A 15,057-nucleotide genomic window follows, 5' to 3' on the forward strand; every position below is an offset into this window, starting at 1 on the left:
TTAAATTAACGAAATTATGGATCGGTGCGACCCGGCCCGAACCCGTCCTCCACTCGGGCCGGGTACGGGTTATGGGTCAAAATTAACAAGCCCATGTAAATAAGGCCCTCATTAGCCCAAATGATTATGTTGGGCCGAAGTTAATAGGCCCAAGCTCACATGGAAAATCAAATTAAATCGAGATAAGAAAAGGGTAAATTAGGCAGGGGAAAATAATACAAAATCGAGATAAGCATTGTTTAATTATCGTTGTTTGCAAATTAAATGTTAAGTTAGCCTCGGCTAGTTTACAACTGAACCATCGATGGTCATATTTATTGTGGAGATGATTCTTTAATTCGGCGAATTACAATTAATTAATTAATCTTAGTTAAATTGGAGTTCAATTTTATTGAATCTATTTTTTTTTAATTGTCGATTGTGAAATAGAAGAAAATGATGAAAGCATTTTCATAGATTTCAAGCGGATGTTTTAAATTGAGCAAATTTCCCGATTTAACAAGTACCACTGAAATAGAGATTTTGCGAGGTGGAATATTGAAAGTTGCAATATGGTACTTGAACTACTACGTGATCGCGGAATGCGATGATACAACCGGGTGTGCCCATGTGCTGACACGTGTATTTCTTTTCAATTTTTTTTATTGAAATTTGTTTTTTTACATTTTCTTTAAAACATAATTAAGACTGAATTTTAAAATTCTCTTTCATCACTAGATCATATATTACAATATGGATTCCCTCTCTCTCTCTCTCTAAGCACTTCTCATCCCTGAAGCTTGAGATTCTTCATAAGCCTGTAAACATCAGGAAAATTGAAGTAAATATATATTTAGTTCATTCAGACATTTATAATTATTTATTATTATTACATCATTAATGAATATCAACATGTTTTGATCAGAGTTTTAAAAAAGCCTAATTTTTCATCGAACCCGTTACCTACGAACGTCACGTGACGAATTTGTCGTCACTATAAATAAATAAATAAATAAAAATGGTTGAATTTCTATAATGAGGTGCAAGGCCATGTGCTATGATCTAAAACTAGTAAGATTAGATTTCATGTGGTTATAAATTTCTTATAATAATTATTTAATAAATAAATGTAACTTGTTTATGAATTTCCTTTTACTTAGGCACCATAAATGGAAACCTTAATTAGTGCCAGTAAGGCAAATGCAAGAACTTACTTATAAACTAGCTGTCTGAATATTACTTCAATTAATATTGATATGAAGAATGCAAGTACTTAATTTAATAATGATAATGATTTTTTTAACTTTTTTTTTTTTATAAATGGGAAATTCAAAATTCTCGGGGATGCAAACGAGGCAATTTGAAAGATATTTCCAAAAATTGAAGATGTGTATTATGAAATCGAAAATTTCAATTCTTTGTGGAAAGATATCAATTGGTAGAAACAAATGAATAAACGACATAGGAAATAATATTTAGATTATCGATAATAATTATTTGTCGCTAATTCAATATAGTGCCCGAAAAAAAATTTAATTAAAAATTGGTGACAACAAAAAAAGAATTATATATGTATATATAAAATATAAATACCTCTGCTCATTGGAATATCCTCTGGTATTACCAATGGCTCTGTAATTAGGTATAGGGACTTGATCAGATTCAATCTGCATAATGTCCTTAACAAGAGCTTCGTAGTGCCGCCTCACTTCGTCGGCCGATTTCCCGCCAACTGACCTGGCAATGTTGTGCCACCTGTCGGGCGTTTCCTTGTCGTACTTTGCTAAAGCCTCCTCGAATTGCTTGTTCTGCTTCGTTGTCCATGATGATGACCGTGACGATGTCATCGAGCTCGATGCCATTTGCTTATCGAAAAAAAATTGATTTTTAATCGTAAAAAAATCGAGAAAGATCGTTTTTCTTTTTCCCGAGCCGAATACGGAGGGAAAAAAAAAAGAAGTGTAGAAGAAAAAAGGGAAGAGAAGATTTTTGCCTCAGTCAATGTAGAAAGTGTTGGAAGTGTGTGTTTTGGTGAGATATTTGATGGAGTAAAGAGTGTTTATATATAAGGAAGAAAGTGGTGATGAAGAGGAATAAATTACAGCCACCTCTAAGGTAAGGTCAAATTACGAAAATTCCCTTTCTGTTTGGGTAATTACAATCACTCCCCTTAACTATGAATATTCTTACTCGTCCACTCTTACGGTGTCAATATTCAACATAATCTTTTAGATTCCGTGGAATATTGTATAGTTTGTACTTGTTTTGTGCAAAATGCAGTTTCTAATGCACCACAATATGATATTTACAATCCAAGAGACACGTTTTATGATCATCATCATATTTCAAAACGTGGAGCTCGAATAGGGTAAAACGGGTACAAACTGAAAAATATTCCACATAATTTTGAAGATTCCTCTAAATTTGACACCGTAAACGGACGTGCAAGAAGATTCACAGTTGAGGGATTGGTTGTAATTGTAATTATAATTATCAGATAATGAAAAAAGAAATATCGTAATTTAACCTTATCTCAGAGGGAGTGGCAGTAATTTATCCTCTCTATATTAATCTTTTTGAAGGGTTGTTATGTAAAAATGTTATTATTTAGCTGAGGATTTTGTTTTGAAGGTTAAAAAAGGTCATTTTCTTGTCTTTTTTAATTTTTATAATATGATGATGAGCAAGTGGATTAAATGGGGGAATTTCAACCAGCTGGTGGAGGATTAGATCCCTCAATTTTCCAACTAGTTAAGATAGATATACAGATATATATATTCTCTAATAAATTAAAATGCACAAGATATTCTGTTATCTTTTCTGTGGGATATTGTTTCTTTTTTCTTACCATATCTTAATTATGTTCATTTTTTTTTTTTTTTTTTTTTTTTAAATATGAAGATATATATATGTTAATACATTATTGTAAGACTTGGGAAATGGTGATATTATCTAGTTGTGAGCAACATTCCAAAGGTTTCTTTCTTTGTTGTGTGGGCTCTGCTCTGCTATGTAATTGTGATTTTGTCCTTAAATATATGTTATTACTTCAGTGTAAATGTTAAATAAATAAATAAAAGAATTACAGCACTTCTATTTTTAGCAATTTATTTATATATATATAGCCCAATTTAGGACAGAAGTTTGTTACTACGTGTACATCTTCAGATCAAGATTTATGGCTCTACAATTTCAAGAAAAAATGAATATGGTATTTATCATGAGTTTGCCAGTAGGGCCCAGTCATAGGGCGAAATTAGACATTTGGACTAGGGTCGGTAAGAGTTGAGTCGACTCGTGAGCTTGACGACTCGGTTCGAAAAATGTCCAAACTCGAATTTGAGTTTTTCGAGATTGAGCTTGAGCTTTCTGACGAGTCGTGCTCGAGCATTTTCATAGTTGTTTGTGGGCTCACGAGCCTTATTTGTATTTATTTATATATTATTTTTTTATTTAAATATTATATAATAATTTAAAATATTATAAAAATAATATAAAAAAAACATAATTTTTTTTTAGGAAATATACATAATTACATATCATTTTTTATTATTTATGTTATAATTTCTGTATATTAATATAAATATTTTTTTTATAATAAAAAATCAATAATAAAAAAAAAAAAAAAAAAAAAAAAAAAAACCCACAATGAGCTTGCGCTCGAGCTCGCCAAAACAGTCGAGCTCAGCTCGTTCACACCCCTAATTTGGACCTCTATGTATTTTATTTTTCATCTTACATAAAAGGAAACTCGAGCTTCTGCCGATTTTTGGTAATAAATTTTTTTTTTTTTATTTATTCGCATAGAATATATCTTTCATACAAGGGTGAAAAAAATTAAAAATTTAAGTGTCAAGTGATTAGACAAATTATTCCACTTGTTTGGAATCAGTTTGTAATATTATTTTTTTTCAAATTAATTAGCCAATGGGAGTTGGAATATATTCCTAATCTTGTATGCATCAAATCTTATACTTCATCAGCATTTCTTTTTTACAGAATTAAGGCAAACTGATTCCCACTTAATTTTCCCTTTGAAAATTTTGACTCTACAGTTTTTCTTTACCGAGGAATCTACTCTTGTCAAACTTTCAGAAAATAAATAAAAATAAAAATAAAAATAAACAAATAGTCTGTTTACAATATTGATGAAATAGAAGGTTGAAATTTTGAAATAGTGCTCCAAATTAAATTTGTTCCTTCTTGTCCATTGGTTCGTGTCTTCGTGAGCTCGCCTTGTATGGTAAAAAATCGATAATTCGGTATATAATGAAATCTCGATAATTCAACATTGGATCGATTAATAATGTTGCTTGAATAATAATATTTTTGTCGACACCTGACCTAAAAATAATATTTTGTTAATTTTACTAGATAATAGCTATATGAAGAATGATTGTTCATGGACCTATGTGAAAATATTGAAGGAAAATAGGGGAAAATAAGAGTTTGTTCGGACGATTTGAGTCCGAAACGAAACACTATCAAACAAAACTCGTCAAATTTCGACATACCAACATCGTTTAGGCTCTCAAAAGTCCATTACTATAGTTTTAGAAAAAAATAATTAGAAATTTAATATCTTTTTATAGAAAACTCGGATTGCAATTTCGTAAATTAGGTTTTCCCTAAAATTTTGAGTTCTACTAGTATTAGTATTTAACTCATCAATCCAAATAGGTCCCCTTCGATATTTTAGAATCCTTATCTTTTTGTTCTAAACATAACTGGTTTTTAATATCTTCTTTCTTTGTCCTTTCACTCTTCCAATTCAAACTTTGTTCTTTAATTTCTCACATTTCTTTACCTATGTGATCGAGCTGTATCGATTCTTTACGAAGAAACGTATATCTTAGTAATGGTCCAATCATAAAGAGAGAAAAAATTTGGATGACCAAAAGATTATGTGACAGAATCTTTGAACAAAAAAAGAAGTTTATAAATATTTTGGAAGAAAAAAGATTTGAAATGGAGAGGAGCAAGTTGGTACTTTATAGATGAGAAATGTTCCAAAAGATAAGGAGATAGACTTATCAAGTGCATGCACTAACTTTACATATATACAATATACTCTATAGATTTAACATTTTGATTTGTCCATTGCACATACGCCGGCGAAGTTTATACAGGGCACTTCGGGTGGTTGCGCGTTCTCTTGTTATTTAAAAAATATAGAGATTTTACATTCTATATTTATAATTATCATTACCATCATTTCACATATTTGAATCGTCAATTTTGTGACATTTTTTTTGAACAAATAGAAGAATATATTAATTAGGGATAAACAGTCAACCGAGGAGGAAGAATCGAGTTTTCTATACAACTGAGTTCAGAATTACTAGCTAATGCATGAGTAAGACAATTGCCTTTCCTTTTAACAAATGAAAACATGCAAGTGTCAAATGATTTAGCTAACCAACGCATATCTTAAAAAATGCCCCATAAGAGCGAAAAGACGAATCGTCTTCCTTGAGAGCCTCAATTACAACATGTAAACAATCACCTTCTAGTACCAATCGACCGCCATCCTCGAGAAACTGCTTTACGATCGCTTTCAGCACTGCATTGATCTCACCTTCTTGGTAAATGATCTCCATATGATATTCCACTTGGTAAATAATCATACTCTATAGGAAAAGGAAATTGTTGAAAGTACATGGACGTTAAGTGCTTATATTAAAATACAAGGGAGTCACTCATGTGTTATATTGAAAGTATAAAGGGGTTATATGCACAAAGTTCAAACCTCAGGGGGTTTAAGTGCTATTTACCCAAAGAAAAAAGAAAAAAGAGATCCACTCAGCATCCGGGTCAAAACCCGGTCCAGATTTTGCTGAAGGGTTCTGATAGGGTTTTTAGAAGTTCATCTCTGTACAGTGGAATCTCTCTCTCCTGTTCAATCAGTTTGATCTTCCCTCTCTGCTGGTGACTCTCTCTCTCTCTCTCTCTCTCTCTCTCTCAGTTACTTATCATTTTCATCAATTGTTTCAATATCTAGTGAAAATCTGGATAATTAGTGTGTTGAATTTACCATCACCCAACACTCTAGGGTTTAATTTGGGGTTAATTTCTCGATTGGATTTCTGAAAAAATAAAACTGTGGCTTCATTGCAGGGAAACACTTCCCTCCTCGTATTGCATCGGTGCCCTAAAGAAAGATGAGTGTTGTCTACAGTTGGATCTGATATTCTTTTCGAATCCCTCCTGTTTTTTCGCTCCCATTTGACCAATCAAAATCCAATTTTTTTCATTGCATTGACGAAGGGCTTAAGGAGAATAGAATAGCCATGAATTTGAGATTCTTCTTTAGCAGACGCACAGTTGCCCATATATCGAAGCTGAACCCTAGGGTTTTGCCCTCACATTCTTCCGGCTATCGATGTATCGCAACCCCGCCTTTATTCCAGCTGCCGCAAGCTAATGGTGCTTCATCTCTCGCCGACCACCCTAAAAGCACGAAGTTCGATAACTCTGTTGTGAGATATATTCATACTTCACAGGAAGTTGGTTTAGACGACTCGTCGAGTAATGTGGAGCATGAATCGGAATCGGAAAATGATGCTACGATGAGTGAATTCTTGTCGAGGTTTTCTTGGATAATGCGCAAAAAGCTCTCCGAATGCTACCCCGAGTGTGACAAGAGTACGATCGATGGCATGCTCGTGATTATCGTTGGAGCGGTGGTGTCGGAGATGGAAAAGGGCGGCCTCGAGCAAATGACGGGCCCCGCTGCATCGAAGATGCCGTCGCAGGATTTCAGCGAGGATTTGTGGAGAACTGTATGGGAAGTGAGCAACGTAGTTCTGCAAGACATGGAGAAGGAAAAGAAGAAGGAGAAGATGAAAGGCTTTCTTCAATCCGAAGAAGTGAAAGAGATGTACAGATTCGCCGGTCAAGTGGGCATTCGCGGAGATATGCTGAGGGAGCTTCGGTTCAAGTGGGCCCGCGAAAAGATGGAGGAGAGCGAGTTTTACGAGAGTTTGGAATCTTTCCGGAAGGGGGAATCACAAGAGGAATCTCGAGAAGAGATAGTTGGTGGTGGCGAAGAAGGTGAAGAAAGAGTTACCTCTCTTCCGAAAAGACATGGCAAGATTAAGTACAAGATTTACGGGCTTGATTTGTCCGATCCGAAATGGGCTGAGGTGGCGGATAAGATTCACGAGAACAGTGAAGTGATGTCGCCTAAAGAACCGAAGCCCGTTTCTGGGAAGTGCAAAGTTGTTGCTGAAAAGATCATGTCTTTAAAAGAAGGGGATGACCCTGCTCCACTTTTGGGCGAATGGGTTGAGCTTCTTCAGCCTAGTAGGATTGACTGGATTGCTTTACTTGATAGGTTGAAAGAAGAGAATTCTCATCGATATTTCGAGGTATGACAGTTTTGCTCCTTTTTGCTCGAAAGTTTATCTCGAAAATTTCTCTGAGCATCGATGAAAATTTCTGTATGATTTTTATCGTATCATACTGAGTTCTTGCAGGTATATGATGTTAACATTAAATATTATGATGAAATGTTTGTGATTACAGTAATCTCTAGTTCGTTAATATGAACTGCCAAATTGCCATTTATACCTTTAAATGTAGTTGCCGTCTCTATATCTACCCTCTTATCCCCAACATTTGAGCAATAGTAAATATTATGGAAACAAATCGACGATTTTTATTTTTTTACATTGATAAGTCATTTCGTTCTTATTTCACATTAGTGGTTTCAATCTTCATTCTCCATTTAGTTTGTATGAAGTAGAACCGATTTTATTTCAAGAAAAGTTAAAACATTAAATGGTATTTCTCTAGATTGCAGAACTCGTACTCGGCGAAGAATCATTCCAAGCAAACACGCGCGACTACTCGAAACTAATCGACGCCCTCGTCAAACAAAACCGCCTGGAAGATTCCGAAAGAATCCTAAACAAGATGAACCAAAACGGAATATTACCCGATGTAATCACCTACTCAATCGAGGTCCACATGTACTGCAAATCAGGCAATCCGGACAAAGCCCAAGCAGCCTTGGATAACCTGCGGGCCCAGGGGCTCCAACCAGACATAAAGGTCTACAACTCCATGATCATGGCCTACGTCAAAGCCGGTAAACCAACACTCGGCGAAACTCTAATGAGAGAAATGGAGACGCGCGACTTAAAACCCACGAAGGAGATATACATGGCCTTGTTAAGTGCCTTTGCAAAGGCCGGCAAAACGGCGGATGCAGACAGAATCTCCTCCACAATGCAGTTCGCGGGTTTCGAGCCGAGCTTGGAATCTTGCACTTTAATGGTGGAGGCGTACGGGCGAGCTGGCGACATTGACCGGGCGAGGGGCAATTTCGACCAGATGATAAAAATCGGTCACAAGCCGGACGACAGGTGTACGGCTAGTATGCTTTCGGCCTACGAGAAGAGGAATTCTTTGGACGAGGGTTTGAATCTTTTGCTTGAGCTCGAGAAAGACGGTTTTACCCCTGGGGTGGCGACTTACACGGTGCTTGTTGATTGGCTGAGTAAGTTGGAGCTGTTTGACGAGGCGGAGCAGGTTTTGGAGAAGATTGGAGAAACAGGGGAGGCGCCGCCTTTTGAGCTGCAGATAAGTCTTTGCGATATGTATGTGAAGGCTGGGGCGGAGAAGAAGGCTTTGCAGGCTTTGGGAGTTATTGAATCGAAGATTGAGAAATTGGAGAGCGACGATTTTGAGAGGATTATACGTTCGCTTAGGAGCGGTGGGTTCTTGCAAGATGCGAGGCGATTGTATGGTATGATGGAGGCTAGGGGGTTTATGCCTTCGGGGAGTTTAAAGATTGATATGATGGCTTCTCAGGTTGTGAAGAGTGGTAAGAAAAGTAATTTTTCGATGCTTAGAGGAAAATGATAGATTCGGTTGTTGTTTTCGTGACTCCTTTTTATTGAGTTTTCGGTCCTTTTTTTCTTTTTTTTCTTTGATGACGATGGATTTGGTTACTTTTTGGTTTTAGAATTCGTCCGACAAGTGAGATGCGGAAACGTGATAGGTTTAGGTTTCGAGTTTTGCAATAAGAACACTATGGTGCAAACATTATAATATCTGCGGTTATTAAAGCTTTTGCCGTTGTGTTGTAATAGCTCGTGTTATTTTGTGTTTGCTTCAATCTGTTTTTAGTTGGAGTATTATGTAAGGTATTCGATTTTGTCTGACCATGTGAGAATTTTAATCAGCATTAGGGTTGGTTTTATTCAATTTGTTTGGTCCGAATTATTGACTGATTTTCGGACATCTTATAAAGATCTAGAAGTTTAGTTGAGAGGGGTAATTACAGATTCTATTGATCGATAAAAAACTCGATTTTCGTACAAATCGGAATTTGTGCTTGTCTTTGTTTGCAGAAAAAAAATGCCCACGAGTTTCACAAGTAAACTTGATTCCTTAAAGAAAGGCAAAGATTTGAAGAAAGACAAAGGTAAGAAACACAAGTAATACAAAACCAGCAAGCCACTTTCAAGAATTCTTTTTCACACACTTTCTTTGTTCCAAAACTTATAAGATGTCGAAACCGAACTTTTTTTCTTTCTAAAACGCTAACGAAAAACATATCATGGCGGACCGAAAGCAACCGTTCTCCTTCCGTTTCTGGTCATCGGGTAACGGTGCTTCTTCACGCCGAACACCTGCAACCCAAACTACCGCACCACCACCGGCAACCGCCACTTCTAAGGTCAAACCGGAAGCTCGTAGCCGCCAGTCAACCACGACTCCACCTGCAGCTGCACCCCAAGCTCCGGCCAACCACCAGCCAACCACCACTTCTACAGCTGAACCTGAAGCTCTCACCCGCCAGTCGAGTGCCAGCAAGACCAACTCCACCACCACGACTCCGCCTCCACCCGCAGCTGCAACCGAAACTCCGGCCACCAACCAGCCTACCACCACCAATATGAACCCCAATCCCATCACCGCACCTACAACAACCATCACTTCTACAGCCGAACCGGAAGCTCTCACCAGCCAGTCAACCACCAGCATCACCAACTCTACCACCACGACTCCACCTCTACCCGCCCCGGAACCGGAAACTCCGGCCAGCAGCCAACCTCCACCCGCCCCTGAGCCCAAAACTCCGGCCAGCAGCCAGCCAATAACCACCAATACGAACCCCAATCCCATCACTGCACCTACAACAACCGCCACTTCTATAGCTGAACCAGAAGCTCTCACCGGCCAGTCAACCACCAACAACGCAAACTCCACCACCACGCCTCCACCTTCACCCACAGATGCACAGCAAACTCCAGCCAGCATCCAGCCAACCACCACCACCACCGCCCCTACAAAAGAAGTGAAAACGGCCAACCAACCAAACATTAATCCTAAAACCTCATCACCGCCCTCTCGTCGAACAACCCAATCCAGATCGCCACCTCAGCCTTCCTCCCCTGCCCATGGGTCCCCTAAAACACGGCCCACCCCTCCATCCCCATCTCGTGTGGGTCCCACGATTTCAAAGACCCCATCCACATCACAAACAACTCGTTCTCCTAACCGTCTAACCGCTCCCTCTCCCAAGAAAACACCCTCTAATAATAACTCCCCTTCAAAAGAATCAAGACAAATAACTCGAGAAAACCCCCCATCTTCAGTACAACAAGAACCCCGGCTTAAGGCACAGGCTGTATCTCATGGTGCCAATGGCTTCAGTGATCAGACAAGCTCTAATTGTGGGCCCCCCATCGTTGAATCGAATCCGCAGCCTCAAGAGACTAAAGATGTGAAGGAAGTCGATGATTTTCTCTCTCCAAAATCTATGCAAACAGAGAATACTTTAGCTTCTTCCCCTGTATCTGCTGCAAAACCAACTACCACTGATGACAAATCCGCTCCACCAATTGGAGACCGACACGTGGCGCAGTTCCACAAAGGCATCATCAAGGAAGATGTTTCCACGCTTCTCAACAAAGGCAGTACCTTTTATGACAAAGCTGTAAGTGTGATAACTCTCGCTGGAGAAAACAGAGGAGCTTCGATGCATGTGGGGCCCGATTCTTCCAACAGAGACGGGCCTGTTCACATTCACAGAAGCTACAACAAGATCAATCCTGATGAAAACAACGATGCAGAGGAATCTTCTAGAGAGAAGAAAAAGTCAGAAGATGCTAAACAAGATAAACCAAGCGAGGCATACATAAACAACAATGCACAGGGAATAAACAACTCCATTGTTTTCAATGGTTCCGTTACCGAACGAAATCCAGGAGTTCACATGGCTGTCACTCATGTCGCAAAGGAGCCGGTCCGGTCGACAAATGACGGCATTGCCCCTGAGGCAAGAAAGGCTGAATTCAACACGACTCGCGCGGAGAAACTTACTTATGAGCCAACAATAAGGAGAAGGTGCCTGAGAGGTCTTTTCTTGGAGACGAGCGATTCCGATAAAGATAATAATCTTGAAAAACCTCGACGCCATGGTTGTCGTGTTGGCTGCCAGGAAATAAGAGGATAGAGAGAAGGATAATATAGATGTTGTCTGAAAATGAGAATCTCATGTTTTATTACTCTGTATAGGTGTGTCCATATATGGATGTAAATAAGGACCTCTATGATTCTAAAAGAATTTACATAAATAAAGCACTGACAATAAATAAGGCATTTCAAGAAAGATAGTAGCGCATCGTCTTTTTACTGCGTATGCATAATACAAAACCATCAAACTGAACAACAAGATCCCTTGAGATCGCATAATTAAAAGCTTAATCTTCTTGGAAAAGAAAAAGAGAAAACGAAAAAAGAAAAAAACTATACAAACAAAACCATCATAGGCGATATTTTTATTTTATATAAAATGGAGATCTCTACTCGCATACTGGTTTCGTGTCGAAGCTGCTCAAACAGATCGCAAAGGCCTGAAAGGCAGAAAGTGGATATCTGTAATCCATGGTGAATATGTCTTTCCCTATCTTCCCGAATTGCAAGATCACTTTCTCCTGCTCAGATTCCGGAATATTCTCCGACGGGTCCACATCAGCAACTAGCTGAAAATTCTTCACAGACGCCACCGTGACACGTCCTCTAAAGTTCAGGCACCAACACTGAAGCTGCTCGTGCCACCTCGGAGATTTATTCTTCAAAACCAGCGGTCTATTACTAGAAATATTCCCAATCGATGATTCTTTTGATTCGGCTCGATTTGTGGGTGAGACGTCAAAAGTTTCGTCGAGACCATAACTACTAAAAGTTGAGGGGGTGGGGGCGGTGCCCCCCTCTTGGATTGCAGAAACGGGAACGGTGTGGACCGTGCAGTTCATTCTTCTCGGACCTCTTGTTCGGAGAACGTTGAGCTCGTAAGATATAGTGGCCACGTTGTAGTTACAGATCGGAGGGCGTGGGGCCACCTTCTTTGAGGAGATTCTTTTCCACGACCAAGCGTGTGATTGGGTGGCGGAGTTGCTTGGAGGTGGCTGACAGTCGTGGATATAGAACTTGGAGCCGAAGAAATTAGACCTGATATTGTAGAAAGTGTGGTTAGAAATATATATATATATATATATATATATATATATATATATATATATATATATATATATATATATATATATATATATATATATATATATATATATATATATATATATATATATATATATATATATATATATATATATATATATATATATATATATATATATATATTTAATAAGAGAAAACGAAAGAAAGATTGAAACTTCGGGTGCACCTCAATCTGCCAGCGTAGTTATCACTGGTTTGAGAGAAATCGTTTGCGGTGAAAGATATTAAAGTGTCTGTTTTCGTGGCTTTCTTGATCCTCCTCGCTGCCAACAATAGTTTACTTGCTTCCACAGAGAGAGCTGCAAATTGAGATCAAGCATTCAACATCAAAACAAGATTAGCACATGCATGTAAGAATCGTGACAGAACTTCGCTACAAACTAGGTAAAAAATAAAAAAACATGAGACAGTTGTTCGTAGGTATCCAATATATAGTTTCGAAATAGCAAAAGTAAAACCAATCAAAGAAGTTCTAAATATATCCGAGATTTGTGACAAATCTGTTAAAAATGAATGAAATAAGAGCAGTTCTAAAAACATGAAATCGCAATAAAGACAATGGATTATAAATTTTTACCAGGGCTCAAGCCAAGGTACAGTCTGTATGTCGATGTCGCCCTTTCTCTTCGAATAAAACACTGAATCGGAGAATCTCTCGGTCCCGGCTGCAAAAAAAAGAAGTATTTCCAAAAATTAGAAAAACAAAATATATTACTAACAACAGTATAACAATTTTTTTTTTTTTTTAATTAGAACCACCTGCTTAAGTGACATGGGAAAAGTGAGTAAACCGCATTCTTCGGGTGTCTTAACAATCTCCTTAGTTATTTCCCTCCACGATTTGCAAACTGATGCACAAGCTACCACAGCCTTACGAGCTGGCCAAGTAGTTTCGTTGGCCTCTAATCGGCCGATAATATCGAGAAGCAGCTCAGGTGGCAAATTGGCCCACATGCTTTCGTGGCACAATGGATATGAAGAAGACGACGACGAAGCCGATTCATCGGGGGCAGGATGGAAATTTATATTGCCAAGCCCAAACTGGTTCTCAGTTTGCTGCTTCGGTTTCTTATCTTTGCCATTTCTTCCCTTCGAATCTCGGAACATAGATTTGAATTGCATTTTTTACGCTCCGGCTAATTAAAAGTTATTCGAACTAATGTAGACACTACTAAACGGCGAAGGGCATACGATTTTAGTGCTTGTATCTGAAACCCGAAAACCACAGCAAGAAACTAATTAGGGCTCCGAAAATCGGAAATTTCCACCGAAACGAATTTAACAAAAATGCCGTCAAATTTCAAGAATCTTCAAAAAAATTATTTGAATCAAAGATCAAGGAAGAATTGAAACATAAAGAACACAGAATACAGAGGAATTCAGAATTATACCTAATTCTCCAATATGTTCAGCCAGATCCAGACCATAAAATAAGCCCCCTTTCCACGTTTGGGTGTCTCCCTAATAAATAACATAAAATAAAATTACACACACATACACACGCACGCACAATTACACACACACATGTATGTATTATTTATGAGTGCCAAATATTTCTCCAAGAAAAAAGGGCCCCAAATGTCTAGGGCAAAATCAATCGAAAAAAAAAATCAATTAAGTGGATCAGAACGGAGCCCAACGATTACTTTAAGCAAATTCAAGGGCCCCCACCTTCGATTTTATAATCTCTAAACAACAAGGTGAAATGTATCTAATTTCTGTGGCTGGATAAAATTAATAATTTTTTTTGGAGAGAAGAGAGACAGAGAGAGAGAGAGAGAGAGAGAGAGAGAAACTGCGGGAGATTCGATAAACACGATACGGCGGAGCGCCACCGCCACCGTCAACAGAAGGATGATGGCAGCAAGCGTTCCTCGGAGTCTCCGAACCTCAATTCTGTGTTTCCCTCTTTATTAGAAAGTAGGAATTTTTTTCTTTTGGTTGCCATTTTCATGGTTATTATATTAACGGTCGAGTATGTGTGAGAAAGAGTGATTGCCTGGTCTCTGTGTGTGTGAGAGAGAAAGAGAGAGAGAGAGAGAGAGAGAGAGAGGAGAGAGAGAATTGGATTTCTAAATTTAGATTAATATAGTAAAAGAAAATTATTTAATGTTAATAATTGTTAGTAATACATAAATAAAGTCCTTATAATTAATTGAAAATGATCTAACAAATATTATGATAATATCTCCACAAATTCTATGATTTGACATCTTCAAAAAAACAAGTAAATCTTAATTTAATTTACATGTTATATTGACTTTATCACAAGTAAAAATAGGGGTGAGCATAAAAACCGAAAAACCGAACCGAAAAACCAAAAAACCGAGCCGTTTTAAACCGTACCGAATAGCGAACCGTATGTACGGTTTTTTATTTTTGAAATACCGAATTATTCGGTTCGGTATGGTGGAAAGGTAAATAACCGAACCGAAAAACCGAACCGAACCAAAACTATAAAATGACTTCATTTTATATAATATATATATGTATTATTTTACCCTAAAATTTATTTTCTATCTTTCAACTACTTGTCTCATTCTA

The 15,057-nt window shown here is 37.8% G+C and overlaps 4 protein-coding genes across 5 annotated transcripts; 2 read left to right on the forward strand and 2 right to left on the reverse strand.

Annotated features, from left to right (window-relative positions):
* Window positions 1-635: 635 nt before the first annotated feature.
* On the reverse strand, window positions 636-2,017 carry LOC105966647 (protein RADIALIS-like 3). The gene is made up of 2 exons (XM_088815637.1): window positions 1,573-2,017; window positions 636-797 (listed from the first exon to the last, which is right to left on the reverse strand). Exons 1-2 carry the CDS (start codon window positions 1,839-1,841, stop codon window positions 767-769), a joined length of 300 nt encoding a protein of 99 aa, XP_088671763.1. The 5' UTR covers window positions 1,842-2,017; the 3' UTR covers window positions 636-766.
* Window positions 2,018-5,455: 3,438 nt separating this feature from the next.
* Window positions 5,456-9,192, forward strand: NFD5 (pentatricopeptide (PPR) repeat-containing protein). The gene is made up of 3 exons (XM_012990641.2): window positions 5,456-5,907; window positions 6,097-7,349; window positions 7,777-9,192. The coding sequence occupies exons 2-3, from the start codon at window positions 6,270-6,272 to the stop codon at window positions 8,845-8,847; spliced, it is 2,151 nt and encodes a 716-aa protein (XP_012846095.2). The 5' UTR covers window positions 5,456-5,907; window positions 6,097-6,269; the 3' UTR covers window positions 8,848-9,192.
* A 256-nt stretch (window positions 9,193-9,448) lies between these two features.
* LOC105971083 (oxidoreductases, acting on NADH or NADPH) lies at window positions 9,449-11,605 on the forward strand. The gene is given in 2 exon segments (XM_012995931.2): window positions 9,449-11,437; window positions 11,439-11,605. Coding segments are annotated over 2 exon segments (1,929 nt in total). The 5' UTR covers window positions 9,449-9,547; the 3' UTR covers window positions 11,478-11,605.
* On the reverse strand, window positions 11,596-14,693 carry LOC105966656 (tubby-like F-box protein 5). Of its 2 annotated transcripts, XM_088815639.1 has the most exons (6): window positions 14,185-14,514; window positions 13,905-13,974; window positions 13,273-13,721; window positions 13,091-13,178; window positions 12,680-12,812; window positions 11,596-12,447 (listed from the first exon to the last, which is right to left on the reverse strand). In XM_088815639.1, the coding sequence occupies exons 3-6, from the start codon at window positions 13,633-13,635 to the stop codon at window positions 11,799-11,801; spliced, it is 1,233 nt and encodes a 410-aa protein (XP_088671765.1). In that variant the 5' UTR covers window positions 13,636-13,721; window positions 13,905-13,974; window positions 14,185-14,514; the 3' UTR covers window positions 11,596-11,798. The 2 variants fall into 2 exon arrangements, with proteins under 2 accessions (XP_088671765.1, XP_088671764.1); XM_088815638.1 differs by having other exon boundaries at window positions 13,905-14,693.
* Between the last annotated feature and the right edge of the window lie 364 nt (window positions 14,694-15,057).

This window comes from Erythranthe guttata, chromosome 3, assembly GCF_056151865.1.
Source record: "Erythranthe guttata isolate IM_541 chromosome 3, IM_541, whole genome shotgun sequence".
In the NCBI taxonomy this organism is placed as follows: domain Eukaryota; kingdom Viridiplantae; phylum Streptophyta; class Magnoliopsida; order Lamiales; family Phrymaceae; genus Erythranthe; species Erythranthe guttata.

Bases quoted from the DNA above. Each gene is read 5' to 3' on its own strand.
- LOC105966647 (XM_088815637.1), bottom strand. From the start codon at position 1,841: ATGGCATCGAGCTCGATGACATCGTCACGGTCATCATCATGGACAACG. The intron at 798-1,572 runs GTATTTATATTT...TGATGTTTACAG, and splicing joins GGATATTCCAATGAGCAGAG to GCTTATGAAGAATCTCAAGC.
- NFD5 (XM_012990641.2), top strand. From the start codon at position 6,270: ATGAATTTGAGATTCTTCTTTAGCAGACGCACAGTTGCCCATATATCG. The intron at 7,350-7,776 runs GTATGACAGTTT...GTATTTCTCTAG, and splicing joins ATTCTCATCGATATTTCGAG to ATTGCAGAACTCGTACTCGG.
- LOC105966656 (XM_088815638.1), bottom strand. From the start codon at position 13,635: ATGCAATTCAAATCTATGTTCCGAGATTCGAAGGGAAGAAATGGCAAA. The intron at 13,179-13,272 runs GTGGTTCTAATT...TTTTTTTTGCAG, and splicing joins TTCCCATGTCACTTAAGCAG to CCGGGACCGAGAGATTCTCC. The intron at 12,813-13,090 runs GTAAAAATTTAT...CTCAATTTGCAG, and splicing joins GTACCTTGGCTTGAGCCCTG to CTCTCTCTGTGGAAGCAAGT.